We start from the raw sequence: 16,867 nt of genomic DNA on the forward strand, positions 1-16,867 counted from the left end.
TGCTCAGCTAACTCAGAATATGTCTGGGGTCTTCCTGCTTGGTACAACTAAGCTTCTCTGAGCCACAGGGGTGGGAGGAGTGCGAGTATCAGGACTTGCTGATCAATGCGTCTGTTGCAAGTATATTAAGACTACTTGTTTTTTTTAAGCAAAGATGAACTCTTATATATGCTAAGTCAGGAATTAAAGCTAAGTCATTCGCTTGAATGGATTCTTTCCAATAAATTGATTGTAACTCCAATGAAAACCAGTTGTAAAAACTTATGTATAAATCACGTATTCCTGCTGTTTTTACATTCTTTAGCTGTCAGGGGTTGTATGCTGATCGGGCTTGTGGTGTTTTGACTGAAGAATTACTTAGAATTTACAGCACAGAAACAGGCCATTTGGCCCAACTAGTCTATGCTGGCGTTTATGCTTCACACGAGCCTACCATCCCTCTTCATCTAACCCTATTAGCATACCCTTCTATTCCTTTCTCTCTCTCATGTGCTTATCTAGCTTCCTCTTAAATGCATTTATGCTATTTGCCTCAACTACTTCTTGTGGTGGCGAGTTCCACGTTCTAACCACGCTTTGGGTAAAGATGCTTCTCCTGAATTCCCTATTGGATTTATTGATGACTATTTTATATTTATGGCCCCTAGGTTTGGTCTCCCCCACAAGTGGAAACATCTTATGTCCACCCCATCAAAATTTTAAAGACATCTATTCGATCACCCCTCAGCTTTCTCTTTTCCGGAGAAAAGAGCCCCAGCCTGTTCAGCCTTTCCTGATAAGTAGAACCTCTCAGTTCTGGTATCATCCTTGTAAATCTTTTTTGCACTTTCTCCAGTGCCACTAAGAAATTAAGGAGCAATTTATACATAAAATCTCTACAACAAATTTTATAGCAACTTAAAAAAAAATTATTTCTTTTTCTGCAGAGTTCAGGCAGAATATTCTATTATAAAATGCTGGCACAACAATCTTGGTTACCCTGGTAAACACCCAGCAATGTTTACAGTTGTAAAGTCTTGGCAAAAGGTTCCAATATTGAACTGTTCACACACTGTAAATATTTTACTATGATATTATGGTAGGCACTGTACATTGGTAAAACGCATTGACTGTTTTCCTGAGTAACACTTGACTCAAAAATGTAAATTATTTTCTTTTTTAATTCATTCATGGGATGTGGCCGTCGCTGGCAAGGCCGGCATTTATTGCCCATCCCTAATTGCCCTTGAGAAGGTGGTGGTGAGCCGCCTTCTTGAACTGCTGCAGTCCATGTGGTGAAGGTTCTCCCACAGTACTGTTAGGTAGGGAGTTCCAGCGATGATGAAGGAACGGCGATATACTTCCAAGTCAGGGTGGTGTGTGACTTTGAGGGGAATGTGCTGGTGGTGTTGTTCCCATGTGCCTGCTGCCCTTGTCCTTCTAGGTGGTAGAGATCATGGGTTTGGGGGGTGCTGTTGAAGAAGCCTTGGCGAGTTGCTGCAGTGCATCCTGTAGAAGGTTACACACTGCAACCACAGTGCACCGGTGGTGAAGGGAGTGAATGTTAAGAGTGGTGGATGGGGTGCCAATCAAGCGGGTTGCTTTGTCCTGGATGGTGTCGAGCTTCTTGAGTGTTGTTGGAGCTGCACTCATCCAGGCAAGTGGAGAGTATTCCATCACACTCCTGACTTGTGCCTTGAAGATGATGGAAAGGCTTTGGGGAGTCAGGAGGTGAGTTACTCACCGCAGAATACCCAGCCTCTGATCTGCTCTTGTAGCCATAGTATTTATGTGGCTGGTCCAGTTAAGTTTCTGGTCAATGGTGACCCCCAGGATGTTGATGGTGGGGGATTTAGCGATCATAATGCCGTTGAATATAAAGGGGAGGTGGTTAGACTCTCTCTTGTTGGAGATGGTCATTGCCTGGCACTTATCTGGCACGAATGTTACTTGCCACTTATCAGCCCAGGTCTGGCTGCATGCGGGCAAGGACTGCTTCATTATCTGAGGGGTTATGAATGGAACTGAACACTGTGCAATCATCAGTGAACACCCCCATTTCTGACCTTATAATGGAGGGAAGGTCATTGATGAAGCAGCTGAAGATGGTTGGGCCTAGGACGCTGCTCTGTGGAACTCCTGCAGCAATGTCCTGGGGCTGAGATAATTGGCCTCCAACAACCACTACTGTGTTAGTTATGACTCCAGCCACTGGAGAGTTTTCCCCCTGATTCCCATTGACTTCAATTTTACATGGGCTTCTACAAGTGCCTTGAGGTAAAGTTACTACTTTGTCTATGGATGGGACAAAAACAATTACTGTGCAAACAGACATTATGTTAACACATTTAATAATTAAGTTGTTATTAATAGTTTAATATATATATATATATATATATATCTATACAGATTTTTTTTTAGCCATCACTGAGAATAACACTGAATAAATGAATAACAGAATAATCTAAAAATAGTTAGAATTTATACACGACACACGGAATGGTACCTAATATTTATTTAACCTGTCTACCCTCTACATGTAACTTGAAGTACAATACAACTAGTCACGAGTAGTAATTGGTGGAAATCCACAAGCTTGGAGTTTTGAATTAATTAAGTGAGATTTCCATGGTTTTAATTGAAGTTCTGCACTTAAGAATTCTTCCCAAAATCCATTTAAATCTTTGCGCTAATGAAAAAATAAATTCTTCAAGACGAGGCTACTTTTCACACTGTATCAGCAAAATTAAAATGGTCACAGAGCAACAATTTACCAATAGCAAAATGCCACATCATTATTTATCTGCACAGCAGACTCACTGCAGCCACTCCTACTCTAATTCGTTATTTCCCAGGGCCTCTAGCATGTGAAGGGCCTTACCCTCTCCCTCCAAGTTTGGCGTCACCCGACTGTTACTTCACTTAGTCTTCCCGTACTTTTTTCAACTATGGTCATGTCATGCACAAAGGCCCTTTGCCTTTCACCCAGATTTCTCTATTTTAAAAAAGAAAAAGGTCATTTCTGTCTGATCAACCTATGATTAGTATGCCACAATTTACTCCACATTAAAGGATGAACAAAAAGATTGTTTTCAAATTCACTGTGGGGCCAATAAACAACAGCAACTTGCATTTATTTAAGGGGGGAAAAATAAATCAACGTTACTGATGAGAAAATTAGGTGCAGGGAAATTGGCCTTCAGATTTTATTCAATTTCACCAAATTCTCGGCAGATTTCCATTGCTTTCAGCCAGGGACTTTACAAAAACGTAAGAAAGTCTGTAGAATCATCTATATTTCACAGCACATCTTTAAGAATGGATGGGGATCCAAATTACTACAATACTAAAACATTAGACTTTCAACAGGCTGACTGAAACTTGAATCTCTCAACCTACATACTCAGGATTCCTCCTAAGGGCAAAGACGAAAGAACAAAACTGGACTGGTATTTATATGCCAGTCAATGGACACCTTTTAGAAGCATTGACCCCATCCGTGGACGGTCCTTATACTAGTAATGAGGCCAAAGCCAAGTGCAAGCTCATCTTAGGCAGGGCAAAATGGTGAATGATATATGAATACACAGCAATAGTAATTAACTATTACGATTATACAGCTACACTAATAACAGACAAATTTCATAGTGCTAGGGAGCTTGGGATAAGCCTATGCTTAATAGCATTCTGTAACTTTCTTACTGGATGACTCATCAGAACCAAAAGCCTAATCAAGCAGGCTAGTGGGAGGGTCATAATGGAGGCAGAAATGGGGTGAGGGAAAAGTCAATAAACAGGAGAGGGGATTATGAAAGACATTCAGCAACCACAAAGAAATTACATTAGGTCAGAGGGATGGGATTGCTGGTGCCCATATTAATTGTGACGCACATTACCATAGCCGTTTGAGGGAAATCCTATTTTAATATTCCTTGCCTATACATGATACTGCTAGGGTTTTCCCATGTTCAGATGGGTGTACTATGACAAGATAGGCTTGGATGAGAAAGGCGATTTCATCCCTCTAAGCTCATCCATTCAGAAAGAACCTACAATTGAGGAGCAAATATGTAAGGAGATTACAGACAGTTGCAAGAAAAATAGGGTGGTAATAGTAGGGGACTTTAACTTTCCCAACATTGACTGGGACAGCCATAGCATTAGGGGCTTGGATGGAGAGAAATTTGTTGAGTGTATTCAGGAGGAATTTCTCATTCAGTATGTGGATGGCCCGACTAGAGAGGGGGCAAAACTTGACCTCCTCTTGGGAAATAAGGAAGGGCAGGTGACAGAAGTGTTAGTGAGGGATCACTTTGGGACCAGTGATCATAATTCCATTAGTTTTAAGATAGCTATGGAGAAGGATAGGTCTGGCCCAAAAGTTAAAATTCTAAATTGGGGAAAGGCCAATTTTGATGGTATTAGACAGGAACTTTCAGAAGTTGATTGGGAGAGTCTGTTGGCAGGCAAAGGGACGTCTGGTAAGTGGGAGGCTTTCAAAAGTGTGTTAACCAGGGTTCAGGGTAAGCACATTCCTTATAAAGTGAAGGGCAAGGCTGGTAGAAGTAGGGAACCTTGGATGACTCGGGAGATTGAGGCACTAGTCAAAAATAAGAAGGAGGCATATGACATGCATAGGCAGCTGGGATCAAGTGGATCCCTTGAAGAGTATAGAGATTGCCGGAGTAGAGTTAAGAGAGAAATCAGGAGGGCAAAAAGGGGATATGAGATTGCTTTGGCAGATCAGGCAAAGGTGAATCCAAAGAGCTTCTACAAATACATAAAGGGCAAAAGGGTAACTAGGGAGAGAGTAGGGCCTCTTAAGGATCAACAAGGTCATCTATGTGCGGAACCACAAGAGATGGGTGAGATCCTGAATGAATATTTCACATCGGTATTTACGGTTGAGAAAGGCATGGATGTTAGGGAACTTGGGGAAATAAATAGTGATGTCTTGAGGAGTGTACATATTACAGAGAGGGAGGTGCTGGAAGTCTTAACGCGCATCAAGGTAGATAAATCTCCGGGACCTGATGAAATGTATCCCAGGACGTTATGGGAGGTTAGGGAGGAAATTGCGGGTCCCCTAGCAGAGATATTTGAATCATCCACCGCTACAGGTGAGGTGCCTGAAGATTGGAGGGTAGCAAATGTTGTGCCTTTGTTTAAGAAGGGCGGCAGGGAAAAGCCTGGGAACTACAGACCAGTGAGCCTGACATCTGTAGTGGGTAAGTTGTTAGAGGGTATTCTGAGGGACAGAATCTACAGGCATTTGGAGAGGCAGGGACTAATTAGGAACAGTCAGCATGGTTTTGTGAGAGGAAAATCATGTCTCACGAATTTGATTGAGTTTTTTGAAGGGGTAACCAAGAAGATAGATGAGGGCTGTGCAGTAGACGTGGTCTACATGGACTTCAGCAAAGCATTTGACAAGGTACCGCATGGTAGGTTGTTACATAAGGTTAAATCTCATGGGATCCAAGGTGAGGTAGCCAATTGGATACAAAATTGGCTTGACGACAGAAGACAGAGGGTGGTTGTCGAGGGTTGTTTTTCAAACTGGATGCCTGTGTCCAGCGGTGTGCCTCAGGGATCGGTGCTGGGTCCGCTGTTATTTGTTATTTATATTAATGATTTGGATGAGAATTTAGGAGGCATGGTTAGTAAGTTTGCAGATGACACCAAGATTGGTGGCATTGTGGACAGTGAAGAAGGTTATCTAGGATTGCAACGGGATCTTGATAAATTGGGCCAGTGGGCCGATGAATGGCAGATGGAGTTTAATTTAGATAAATGTGAGGTGATGCATTTTGGTAGATCGAATCGGGCCAGGACCTACTCCGTTAATGGTAGGGCGTTGGGGAGAGTTATAGAACAAAGAGATCTAGGAGTACAGATTCATAGCTCCTTGAAAGTGGAGTCACAGGTGGATAGGGTGGTGAAGAAGGCATTCAGCATGCTTGGTTTCATTGGTCAGAACATTGAATGCAGGAGTTGGGATGTCTTGTTGAAGTTGTACAGGGCATTGGTGAGGCCACACTTGGAGTACTGTGTACAGTTCTGGTCACCCTATTATAGAAAGGATATTATTAAACTAGAAAGAGTGCAGAAAAGATTTACTAGGATGCTACCGGGACTTGATGGTTTGACTTACAGGGAGAGGTTAGACAGACTGGGACTTTATTCCCTGGAGAGTAGGAGGTTAAGGGGTGATCTTATAGAAGTCTATAAAATAATGAGGGGCATAGATAAGGTCGATAGTCAAAATCTTTTCCCAAAGGTAGGGGAGTCTATAACGAGGGGGCACAGATTTAAGGTGAGAGGGGAGAGATACAAAAGGATCCAGAGGGGCAATTTTTTCACTCAAAGGGTGGTGAGTGTCTGGAACGAGCTGCCAGAGGCAGTAGTAGAGGCGGGTACAATTTTGTCTTTTAAAAAGCATTTGGACAGTTACATGGGGAAGATGGGTATCGAGGGATATGGGCCAAGTGCAGGCAATTGGGACTAGCTTAGTGGTATAAACTGGGCGACATGGACATGTTGGGCCGAAGGGCCTGTTTCCATGTTGTAACTTCTATGATTCTATGATTCTATGAATTACAGCATCATGTTTCTTAAATGATTCCAGGTTTTTGCCTCCACGATCCTACTCAGAATTCATTCCACATTCAATAATGGTTGATCATTTAGGAATGCCCCATCCAATGTTCCTCATGTTATATGTATACTATGTTATTTATGTCAAAAGCTACAAGTAAATAACAGGAACAAAATTGCACCATTTATCCAAACACCTGACAAAGCAAATCTAAAACAACAAAAAATAATCGCCTTGCGGCAAACAATGCTATTCCCATAAAATATCAAAGCTGAAAGTTTTACCAACACTAAAGTGAATAATTGCAATTAATGTTTGTTTTTCCATTAAATGACCTTGGAAAATGCTCGGGGACACAGAATTGCACAATAAGGTACAATCTGCACTGTACACATAATGAAATTAGCTGTCACTTTGCCACATACATTTAATTTGACAAGATTTTGTAAATGCTACTAATGGATTTTCTTAGAATATTACATTAATTTCTAAAGGGTTGCGCTTAAAAATATCTGTTACATGGTGACTCAGGTGAGGAGATGTTTTCAAACTCAACATTAGAGAAGTCAAGACAGTTGTTTTAAACTCATTTTCTTGTCAGTGTTCTCCCTTTTCTCAAGGCACCGAATCCTTGGTGGAGTATAGTTCCTCAGGTGCCAGATACCCTCCAGTAGCTTATTCGACTGGCTATTAATCATTTGTGAGCCTCGACACTGAGTGCTGGCAGATTTTTCAACTACAGGCGGTTTTACAGCTGAGCCCAATCCTGTTCTGAACTTTGTGGGCTTGGAGGGTTGAAGTGGGGCTGTTTTTACCACTGTTGCCACATTGCTGGATAAATCTTAAATCAACACCAACATCTGTTCACGTCAGCCAGCTTGAGACGTACGCCAAATTAATTGGAACATGGGTTTAAACTTTATATGTACAGCCCAAGGCTCCGTGGTTTTCACTTATGTGGCCCATGACGACAAAAAGCTCGAAAACCTGTGGTCTAGGCTTCTCTGGCTGACCACCCTCACTTGGAGGAAGCACCTGGCTTGTTACTTCCTCCACAACAGATCAGGCACTCAACTCACGGGGAAACTGCATTCTAGCACTCTTGCAGAGCACGACAGCATCTAAGCAAAATAAAAACTGCTGATTTTACATTTTCCCTGAACCGAAAAGACAAATTATTATGCAAACAGCAAACCTTCCCTCCAAGCAGTCACGTGAAATGTCTAGTCAAGATCAAAAGTGCAGAACATGGGCTTACTGTAAATTGAATTACTCACTAATATAAGGCTGCCATGTCGCCAAGATGTTGTTTTGGGGAGAGAATGCCAGCAAAGCCACTTTAGGCAGGTCAAGGGAGTGCAATGACCGTCCGTCTAGGATACCCACGATATTTACACTGGAGCAAAAGAGAAATTATTTAAACAAAACCTTATCACAACCGGTTACAGAATAAACAATCAATATAACCTGATACTGAAAAAAGAAAGGGCTTGGATAACTGGATGGGTACATGTTTATAGCATGCAGAAATATATAAGTGCAATAGTGATACATGCATGTGGAGATGTATGCCTATTTAACACTCCGTCTTCTCATGGCAATACACCACCTTAAAGCACTGAGACATGGGGCCCGATATTAGCACCCGCTATCGGGTGCGTTCCTGGCGGGGGGCTCCGAAAATCGGGGAATCCCGAAGCGGGTAGGGAGCCCGGCTCCAATCCGCCCACTTCCGGGTCCACCACAGATGCGCCAACGTGCGTGCGCAGCCCCCGCATGTGGGACTCCCGCAGGCAATTAAAGCCAGCGGGGTGCCACTTAACAGTATTTACCTAGCTATTTCAGGTCATTAACAGACCTGATTAAGGGAATATGTCAGGAGGGGTGGATTTTAGAAACAACTGGGACTGTCTCTTGCACTGGGGGAAACACTCCCAGTTGAAATGGACATGTTGCAGCTATCAGCCTGTGGCAGCTGCAAAGGTCCATTTGACAGGTGGGGGGGGGGGGGGGGGGGGTGGAGGTGGGGAGACCCTCAATCATTGCAGGAGGCCACTCTGTCACCTTGGAACAAAGTTTGGCCTCCACCACCCTTCTCCTGACAATCAAATTCACCAACTTGCACACTTACCCCGGGGTCCAGAGACATGTACCTACCTTGCGGACCCCCTCAGATGTACATCTTCCGGATGGGGGCCGCCGTAGCTGCAGCCATGATCTCCTCGGAGGGCGAACAGCATCACCAGCCTCGCCAGCCAAGCCGTCCACCTCTGACACGTGGAGCTCCACAACACGGTGCTGTGACACATCCACCTGCACAGCAGGAGGGAGGGCAACCGCAGAGAGAGATGCATCGCAGGGGGCACTACCCTCGCCACAGGGTCCACAGACCAGGGCTCAGCTTCCTGGACCTCTCTGAGCAGCAGTGCACACGGAGGCTCAGAGTCACCCGACATGTAGTCGTGGACATCTGCAGCCTCCTTCATGCCGAGCTGCTCCCGGCTGGCCCGAGCACCATCTTCTTACCTGTCGCTGTCAAAGTCACCACTGCCCTCAACAACTTCTCCTCCGCATCCTTCCAGGGTGCCACCGGGGACATCGCCGACGTCTCTCAGTCGTCTGCACAAAAGAGCCCTGCAAATACACCTACACCCACTCTGCAGTGACACAATGGGTGGCATCAGGTGTGGGTCTTCATAGTGATCCTCAGAAAAGGGCATTGTTGCACAAACCAGACAAGATTCACAAAGACGTGGCAGTAGTGATGCCAATATAATATGTGATGTGAGTTGGTCAGAAATTCAATATAAGCAAAAACCATGACAAAGCCTCAAACACCCTTGTGCATCCCCTTCATGCTCACGACACGTTTGCCTTATGCTGCCTCCTGCACATATGTGATGCATGTCCTGTGGCTGCAGCACAGGTAGTGGCAGGTTGAGTGAGGCTGACCATGAAAGAGATGAATGAGAGGGTGAGTATGAGATAGAGCCATGAGATTGTATGAGGATTGGGTTGAGTGGTAGTGGTGGGATGAGTACTGGCGAGGTGAGTAAGTGCAGGTAAGATGAGGATGAGGTTTGAGTGGGTGTGAGGGGTGATGTGACAGAGTAGTGTTGGCAGTGCAGAAGGAGATGTGGGGTTGGGGCGGTGATGTGGCAGATGGAGTGTAGGGGAATGAGTAAGTGTACTCACTTTGGCTGACCTACTTAGGTCATTGCGCCTCCTGCACTGTATGCAGGTGGGCGATATGTTGGTGGTGCAGGTGACCTCTGCCACTTCGAGCCAGGCCTTCCTGGTGGCAGAGGCAGGCCGCTTCCTCCTGCCCGCCGGGGGGGGGGAAGATCTCTGTCCTCCCCCTCCTCCTCACCCCATCTAATGATACCTGGAGTAAGGCATCATTAAACTGTGAGCAGCCTTCCCCATGGGCTGCTCCATGCTGTAATTTTTCCTATTTGTTGCAGCATCTGTCAGTGGAGGACTGCCCCTTTAAATAGGGCTCCTCCAGCTGACAGACCTTACTGCGCATGCGCAGCCCGCCCGACGAGCAGATCAGCAGCGGGGAACCCGGAAGACCAGGTAAGTGGATCCAATTAGGCTGCGATCGCGCGCGGGGCAGACTGATTTCACCGGGCGCGTGGGTCGCCCCCCCCCCGCCGCGAACCCGCAGCCCTGGTAATATCGAGCCCATGATAAAGCCGCACTACCTCCACAAACAAACTTTTAGCAGCGTAAAGTTCAACAGTAATCTGTTTTTTTTTAATGACAGGAACGTGGTTAAAGAAGGAAGCTTAAAGTGTATATGGCTGATTTTACAGGTGGAAGGCTTTGTGGCTAGAAAATGAAGGTCGCTACTGACTTTTCCCCATTGCACCAAGCGAACAAGGATCCATCTTTGCTGAAAGTGAAGCCTTTGCAATTTTTCCTGTCATCTCTGCAAAATACAAAAAGGAAAAGAACAATTAATAGGAGAATTCAAACTAAGACAAATTAAACATCTTCTTCCAGGCTCCTCCTCCAAAGAAACAACTTTGACCAAGTAAAATCATAAAAATGCAGATACAATTAAAAAAAGTAGAAAATCAAACAAACTAGAATCCATAAGGGGAAGTGTGATTTGCTGTAGGTAAGAAGATAAACGATGATATAATTGCTTCTTCTAACTTATGTAATTTATTTCTGGTTTTCCCACGATTAAGAAGTTATTTTCACTTTTTTTGAGGGGCTTCCCACATTGTCTATTATTTTCTGGCTGAGGGGGCAGACACGTTTTCTACTCCTAGGCCACTGTCATTGCCATACTATAACTGGACCCAAGAGGTGGCATAGATTGGTGCAGAGCATCTCACCCGCTGATTCTTCCTTGCTTAGAGGGGAACACCTGGAACATCAGGACAGAAGTAGGCCATTCACCCTCTCAAGCCTGTTCCGCCATTCAATTAGATCATGGCTGATCTGTATCTTAACACCATTTACCCACCTTGGTTCCGTATCTCTTAATACCCTTGCCCAATAAAAATCTATCAATCTCAGTTTTGACATTTTCAATTGACCCCCAGCCTCAACAGCTTTTTAGGAGAGTTCCAGAGTTCCAGATTTCCACTACCCTTTGTGTGAAGAAGTGCTTCCTGATATCACCCTTGAACGGCCCAGCTCTAATTTTAAGTTTATGCCCCCTTGTTCTGGACTCCCCTACCAGAGGAAATAGTTTCTATCAAATCCTTTAATCATCTCAAATAGGTCACCCCTTAATCTTCTATACCCAAGGGAACACAAGCCTACTCTATGCAACCTGTCCTCATATTTTAACCCTTTTAGCCCCGGTATCATTCTGGTGAATCTGCACTGCACCCCCTGCAAGGCCAATACATCCTACCTAAGGTGTGGCACCCAGAACTGGATGCAGTACTCTAAATGGAGTCGAACCAGAGCTTTATACAACTGTAACATACCTTCCTTAACCTGGCTTCTGCTCTCGGCTCCAACCCTTGTCCCCATCGATATTGGGAATTCACGGCTTGGGACAGCAGCCATAATTCCCCATATTCTATCATTTCATGGCAAGGTATGATGGTACACTAACCTACTGTACCACCGGGCAAATGTGTTTACTTTAAAAGTGGCTGTCTTGCTACAATTTCCATCTAAATGTTGTGCCACATTCAAGATTCACAAGTATAATAAAAAAAGTTATATAAAATACCTTGTGAAAGAGGTGTTTTCTGTATAAGTAGGAGGGCCATTGAGCATATAGATTCCTTCGGAACCTCGAACTGTAACACACAATCATAAAGGTTGACTGTAAAAATATTTCACACTCCATTCGTGATATTACGGTTCAACTATATCAAATGGTGAAACTGGAATTGAATTTGACTTCATGTCAAGTGATAATGTATGTTTGGTCAGAAGATCATTAACAAGTCGGGGATTGTGTAACATTTATCAACTTCAGTCTCATTTATTGGGAAATTTGTTTCAGGACAGCACCATATCATTCCAGCCTCCAAGATTTATTTATTTCAACTTTTTCTCTTCAGACTATTGCAACTCCTGGTAAATGTTTTTTTTAATGATATATTGCACTTTACCAGCTGGTTTAAAAAAAACAAAGGCTGGTTGGCATGTTTAAAGATGGCAGAGAACAAAAACTAAACAAAATAATACCCAAGGGAGTTAAGCAGCTCTTGTCCTCATCATCCCCTTCCTCCACTTTTCACCATTTATGTTTTGCCAAGTTAATGCTGAGAAATATTTGCCCAGAGACATCTGTACAATCTCGTGATCTAGAAACGAGCCAGGCGCCGTAAAATAGCAAGCAGTAAACAGATAACATTCATTTTAAAGGAGTTTTATTTTTAAATGCAAGATTAAATTTGCCCTCACTCCTTATGGGAATATGGTTAAAAACAAAAAGTATTTGCAAATTGTACTATTCTGTTCAAAGGATCTGTAAGGAGGGAAAGGAAAACAAAAAAAGTTATACTAGCACTTATAAAATGCCTTATTACATTGTTGAAACATTTCAAAAGCACTTCACACTTTTTGGACAGCAATGACTGTTATGTTAGTAAAAGTGTTGTCAATGCAGATTTTGACTCCTGTTGAACATTCTCCTTGCCTAAGTGATTCCTCATAGTCTAGTAGAGATCCAACATGTCAGAACAGAACATCACCGTAAAGCCGTTGAGCTTGCAGCAGTTACGAGCTCAGTCAATGAGGGGTTCCACTGATACAGCACCCTTTCAATTCCGGCATACCACTCTGAAGCTGACACTCACTTTAACCATGTATGCAACGGCACTGAATTTTGAGCTTCACATCAGCACCCAGAAATCAAAGAATGTTGCCTCCTCCCCAGGTCAATTCAATGGAGTCTCTCACGAAGAACTTCCCGGTTTGAAATGCTGGGTCTCCAGGAAAATGTGGGCAAGAAAGAAATTGAGAATTTCTCCTAGTACATTGGAGAGTTTTACATGTGATGGCTGAAAGAGGAGAACTTTTCAATGAAAGTAAATACCCACCCAAATAGCAAGGTGCTGCTTTAATTTACAGAATCAATCCCCAGGTCACAGAATGCTTATATTTTGCTTCTTTGTGCCCGTTTCAATTAGATATTTTTATTTGGAAGATTGTCGTTAGAATTGCAATATTCACTACTGTACCATCAACGTTTTTTTTAAATTCATTCATGGGATGTGGGCGTCACTGGCAAGGCCACCATTGATTGCCCATCCTTAATTGCCCTTGAGGTGGTGGCGAGCCCCGCCAACTTGAACCGCTGCAGTCCGTGTGGTGAAGGTTCTTTCACAGTGCTGTTAGGTAGGGAGTACCAGGATTTTGACCCAGCGACGATGAAGGAACGGCGATATATTTCCAAGTAGGGATGCTGTGTGACTTGGAGGGGAACCTGCAGCTGGTGTTGTTCCCATGCGCCTGCTGCCCTTGTCCTTCCAGGTGGTAGGAGTCGTGGGTTTGGGTGGTGCTGAAGAAGCCTTGGCTAGTTGCTGCAGTGCATCTTGTAGATGGTACGCAGTGCAGCTTCAGTGCACCTTGTAGATGGTACGCAGTGCAGCTACAGTGCACTGGTGGTGGAGGAAGTGAATATTTAAGGTGGTGGGTGGGGTGCCAATCAAGCAGGCTGCTTTGTCCTGGATGGTGTCGAGCTTCTTGAGTGTTGTTGGAGTGACAAAAAGGCAAGCCATTCCTTTAAAATTGGTTAGAGGTAGTTCCCCAATACCATAACTGATAAATGCACTTCCCAAGGTAGAACTGCACTGTACAGACCAGGAAGGTCCCACCTTCGAACTCTAATCTGTACTGATTTAGTGATTGGATTTGGTGTCCATGGGCTTGGGAGGATAAAATTAGCTGAGGTGCACACTCCTGATTTATTATCTAAAGATTATTCCTGCTGGAAAATATGTGTGCATGGATGTCAAATGAGAGTCATAATTGGGCTTAACTTAGAATGCCCCCAGAGGCTCACTCTCTAGGCTACTGCATGAAGAATGAGAACTTGCGTGAATTACTTGAGGGCTGCCAACACCCATGGAACCATACTCAACATGAGTCACTGCTTTAGGAAAGGAGAAAAGTAAAGAAAATTGGAAACAGAAAACTTGTAAGGATTGGCAAAAAAAACATCAGACAGAATGAGGTGGATTGAAGGTAAGCCTCTCATGCTTTGGGAACAACAAAGTATATTCTAAAGACACCAAATGGCTGGCAATGCATTATAGTGCAATCTCAATCAAAGGATAATGCTACTCATTTCCAACTATTTGGAGAAACTGCCCATAACTCCAACGTTCCGTTTCTTCCCTTCTCACCAGTTTTTAATCCAATTTGCTACTCTTCCCCCTAATTCCACACCCCTTAATCCTCTCCATTAGTCTCCTGCGTGGTAAATTCTCAAAGGCTTTCTAAAAATTCATGTACATCCGCTGCATTTCCCCCATCCATATATTGTTAGTTAAAAAAATACAATCACATCCAATTCTGGCCTCTTGCGCATCCCCAATTTTATTCGCTCCACCATTGGCGGCCGTGCCTTCAACTGCCTAGGCCTTAATCTCCAGAATTCCCTCCCTAAACCTCTCCGCCTCTCTTTTCTCCTTCAAGATACTACTTAAAACCTACCTCTTTGACCAAGCTATTGGTCACCTGTGTTAATAATCTCGTAATGTGGCTCGGTGTCAAATTTTGTTTGCTAATGCTCCTATGAAACGCCTTAGGATGTTTTACTATGTTAGAGGCGTTATATGAATGCAAGTTGTTGTTAAACTTGGGCATCTTCCCTCTACTTTTGCTGTTTAAGTTTTTTTGTTTAAATAGTGAGTGGTGGAGTCACCATTGGAAGAACTGACTCAAAGAAGCCACCAAGAGCGGTAGTGTATGGAACCTGGATTAATATCAGTAGCAATGTAGTCGTTAGCCCAGACCCACTTAGCTGCCTAACGGTGTCAGTTACTCCTACTCAGTTTCTATCAACGAGGTCATCTGCAAACATCCTTTGAATAAAAATATTCCAAAATCAACAGAAACACATACAAAAAAGTTGTTAAATTTAACAATCATTTTTCTTTTAAAGGGGCAGTATTGTGAGCCACATTCCTTAAGAGTGCAACAATTCTACTCTAAATTGCACCAAGTGTTCAATATCAATCGTGTTGCATCTAGGGCAAGCAGAGCTTCAGAGGGGAAACTATTTTTGTCTCGTACACACCAGGGGGACATGTGCTTCTTTTCCAAAATACAGCTTTCAGCTGCAAAAGAATTATAGTGGGTCAAGGAAACTGGGATTGGCCAAATGCTTGAAAACCTCTGTCCAGATTGAGCACAACTATTGTTTAACTGTGGATTAAAGAGTTCCACAGAAACAATTTCCATTTATGTGGCACCTTCATCAGAGTGAAAAGTATATGTCTGTAAATTACTTCTGGACCCTAGAAGTTTGCCCCCTCCTTAAAAAAGGCTGGAAACACCCCTTTTTTGACAGTTATTTTTTAAAAAACATAACATACTACATAATAATCACTGCATTTGAAAATAATTCATTGTGTGTGAATTGTTTTGAAACTTAAGAGTTGTGATAAATCTCACTTATGCCAATCTTATGTTTTCTTTGAAAAAAGCATATATACAAAATGGTACCTCAAAAAAAATTAAGATTGTCCCTCCCTCCGAATATACTCTTTACTACAGCTGACACACTCATGGTTCAACTTCTTTGCAAATAAATCACAATCCAACAACTGTTTCACACCCATTTTTGTAAAGGTATTGTGATTTCTTAACTTTATCAATGGAGTTAGGACACCTTTGCTCCACAATGCCCAAAGTGAACTAGGTCATCTACATTAAGCCATTTTAACAAGTCACATTTCACATAGTATCATAGACATCCCAAGGTAAATCATGTGGGGAGCACAAACGACTGTTAGAGGAGTTACAAGAGATGATCAAAAGCAATGTCAAAAAGAGAGGTTTTAAGGAGAATTTAAACATGGGAGAGAAATAGCAAGGTTGAGGTTTAACAAGGGAATTCCAGAGAGTCAAGCAGAGATGGCCCAAATGCCTTTCAACGCAATCAGTACAGGTGTGTCATTATCATCCGTATGCTGTATATAGATCAGTAGCGCCTATTTTATTTCTGGGTCACACTGTATCTTGCCTCAGTGGATGTGCTCTGTGCTTCCACTGCAGTATACACCTGCTGCTTTCAAAGTTTAATGTGTCTGCATAAACCGATCCTCCAGACTCGCCTATCAATTGGGGTTAACACCTTTTTGATTTAGGCTTGGCATGTCCAAAAATCTTTAAGTTGGCTTGATTCTGCCTTGTAGCTTGGAGACATTAAGGTTTTTCAATGCATTCTCATCAGCAGCAAATGGGGGGGGAAAAAAACACAAGACATGATCCCTCCCATTGCCCTGCCCTTTACTATGTTTCGAACTTGGCAAACATCCAGCAACTTCTTTATTTCCCCCTAGCTCCGGGAAAATGCTCAACAGCTGAACAGAATCCAGGCTCCAAACCTGGCCTGTAAGGACACTGGGTGAGGCACGTCATCCTCTCCAAGTCAATTATTGACCGATGTTCGCTCTCCTGTCAGCAGTGAGCCTCCCCCCACCCCACCCCACTCTGCCCCCTGCCCCCATTACATGACAAGTGCCGATTCCTGAAGGTCCCTGGGCTTCCAACCAGGAATCCAACCGGTTGCTATGGGTTTGCATCTCTCTCCCCTCCTTCACACACTCGTATACATTTATTAAAGCATTTAAAGAT

The 16,867-nt window shown here is 43.4% G+C and overlaps 1 protein-coding gene across 1 annotated transcript in view; it reads right to left on the minus strand.

Annotated features, from left to right (window-relative positions):
* The window catches only part of eif2a (eukaryotic translation initiation factor 2A), a 37,823-nt gene that overhangs the window by 20,746 nt on the left and 210 nt on the right, over nucleotides 1-16,867 (minus strand). Inside the window, exons 2-4 of the mRNA XM_067994987.1 lie at nucleotides 11,781-11,850; nucleotides 10,437-10,511; nucleotides 7,855-7,973 (exon numbers count right to left, since the gene is read on the minus strand). Of these exons, the coding sequence (XP_067851088.1) occupies nucleotides 7,855-7,973; nucleotides 10,437-10,511; nucleotides 11,781-11,850 (264 nt within the window). The remainder of the gene's footprint in view (nucleotides 1-7,854; nucleotides 7,974-10,436; nucleotides 10,512-11,780; nucleotides 11,851-16,867) is intronic.

The sequence above is a fragment of the Heptranchias perlo genome, chromosome 13, assembly GCF_035084215.1.
Source record: "Heptranchias perlo isolate sHepPer1 chromosome 13, sHepPer1.hap1, whole genome shotgun sequence".
In the NCBI taxonomy this organism is placed as follows: domain Eukaryota; kingdom Metazoa; phylum Chordata; class Chondrichthyes; order Hexanchiformes; family Hexanchidae; genus Heptranchias; species Heptranchias perlo.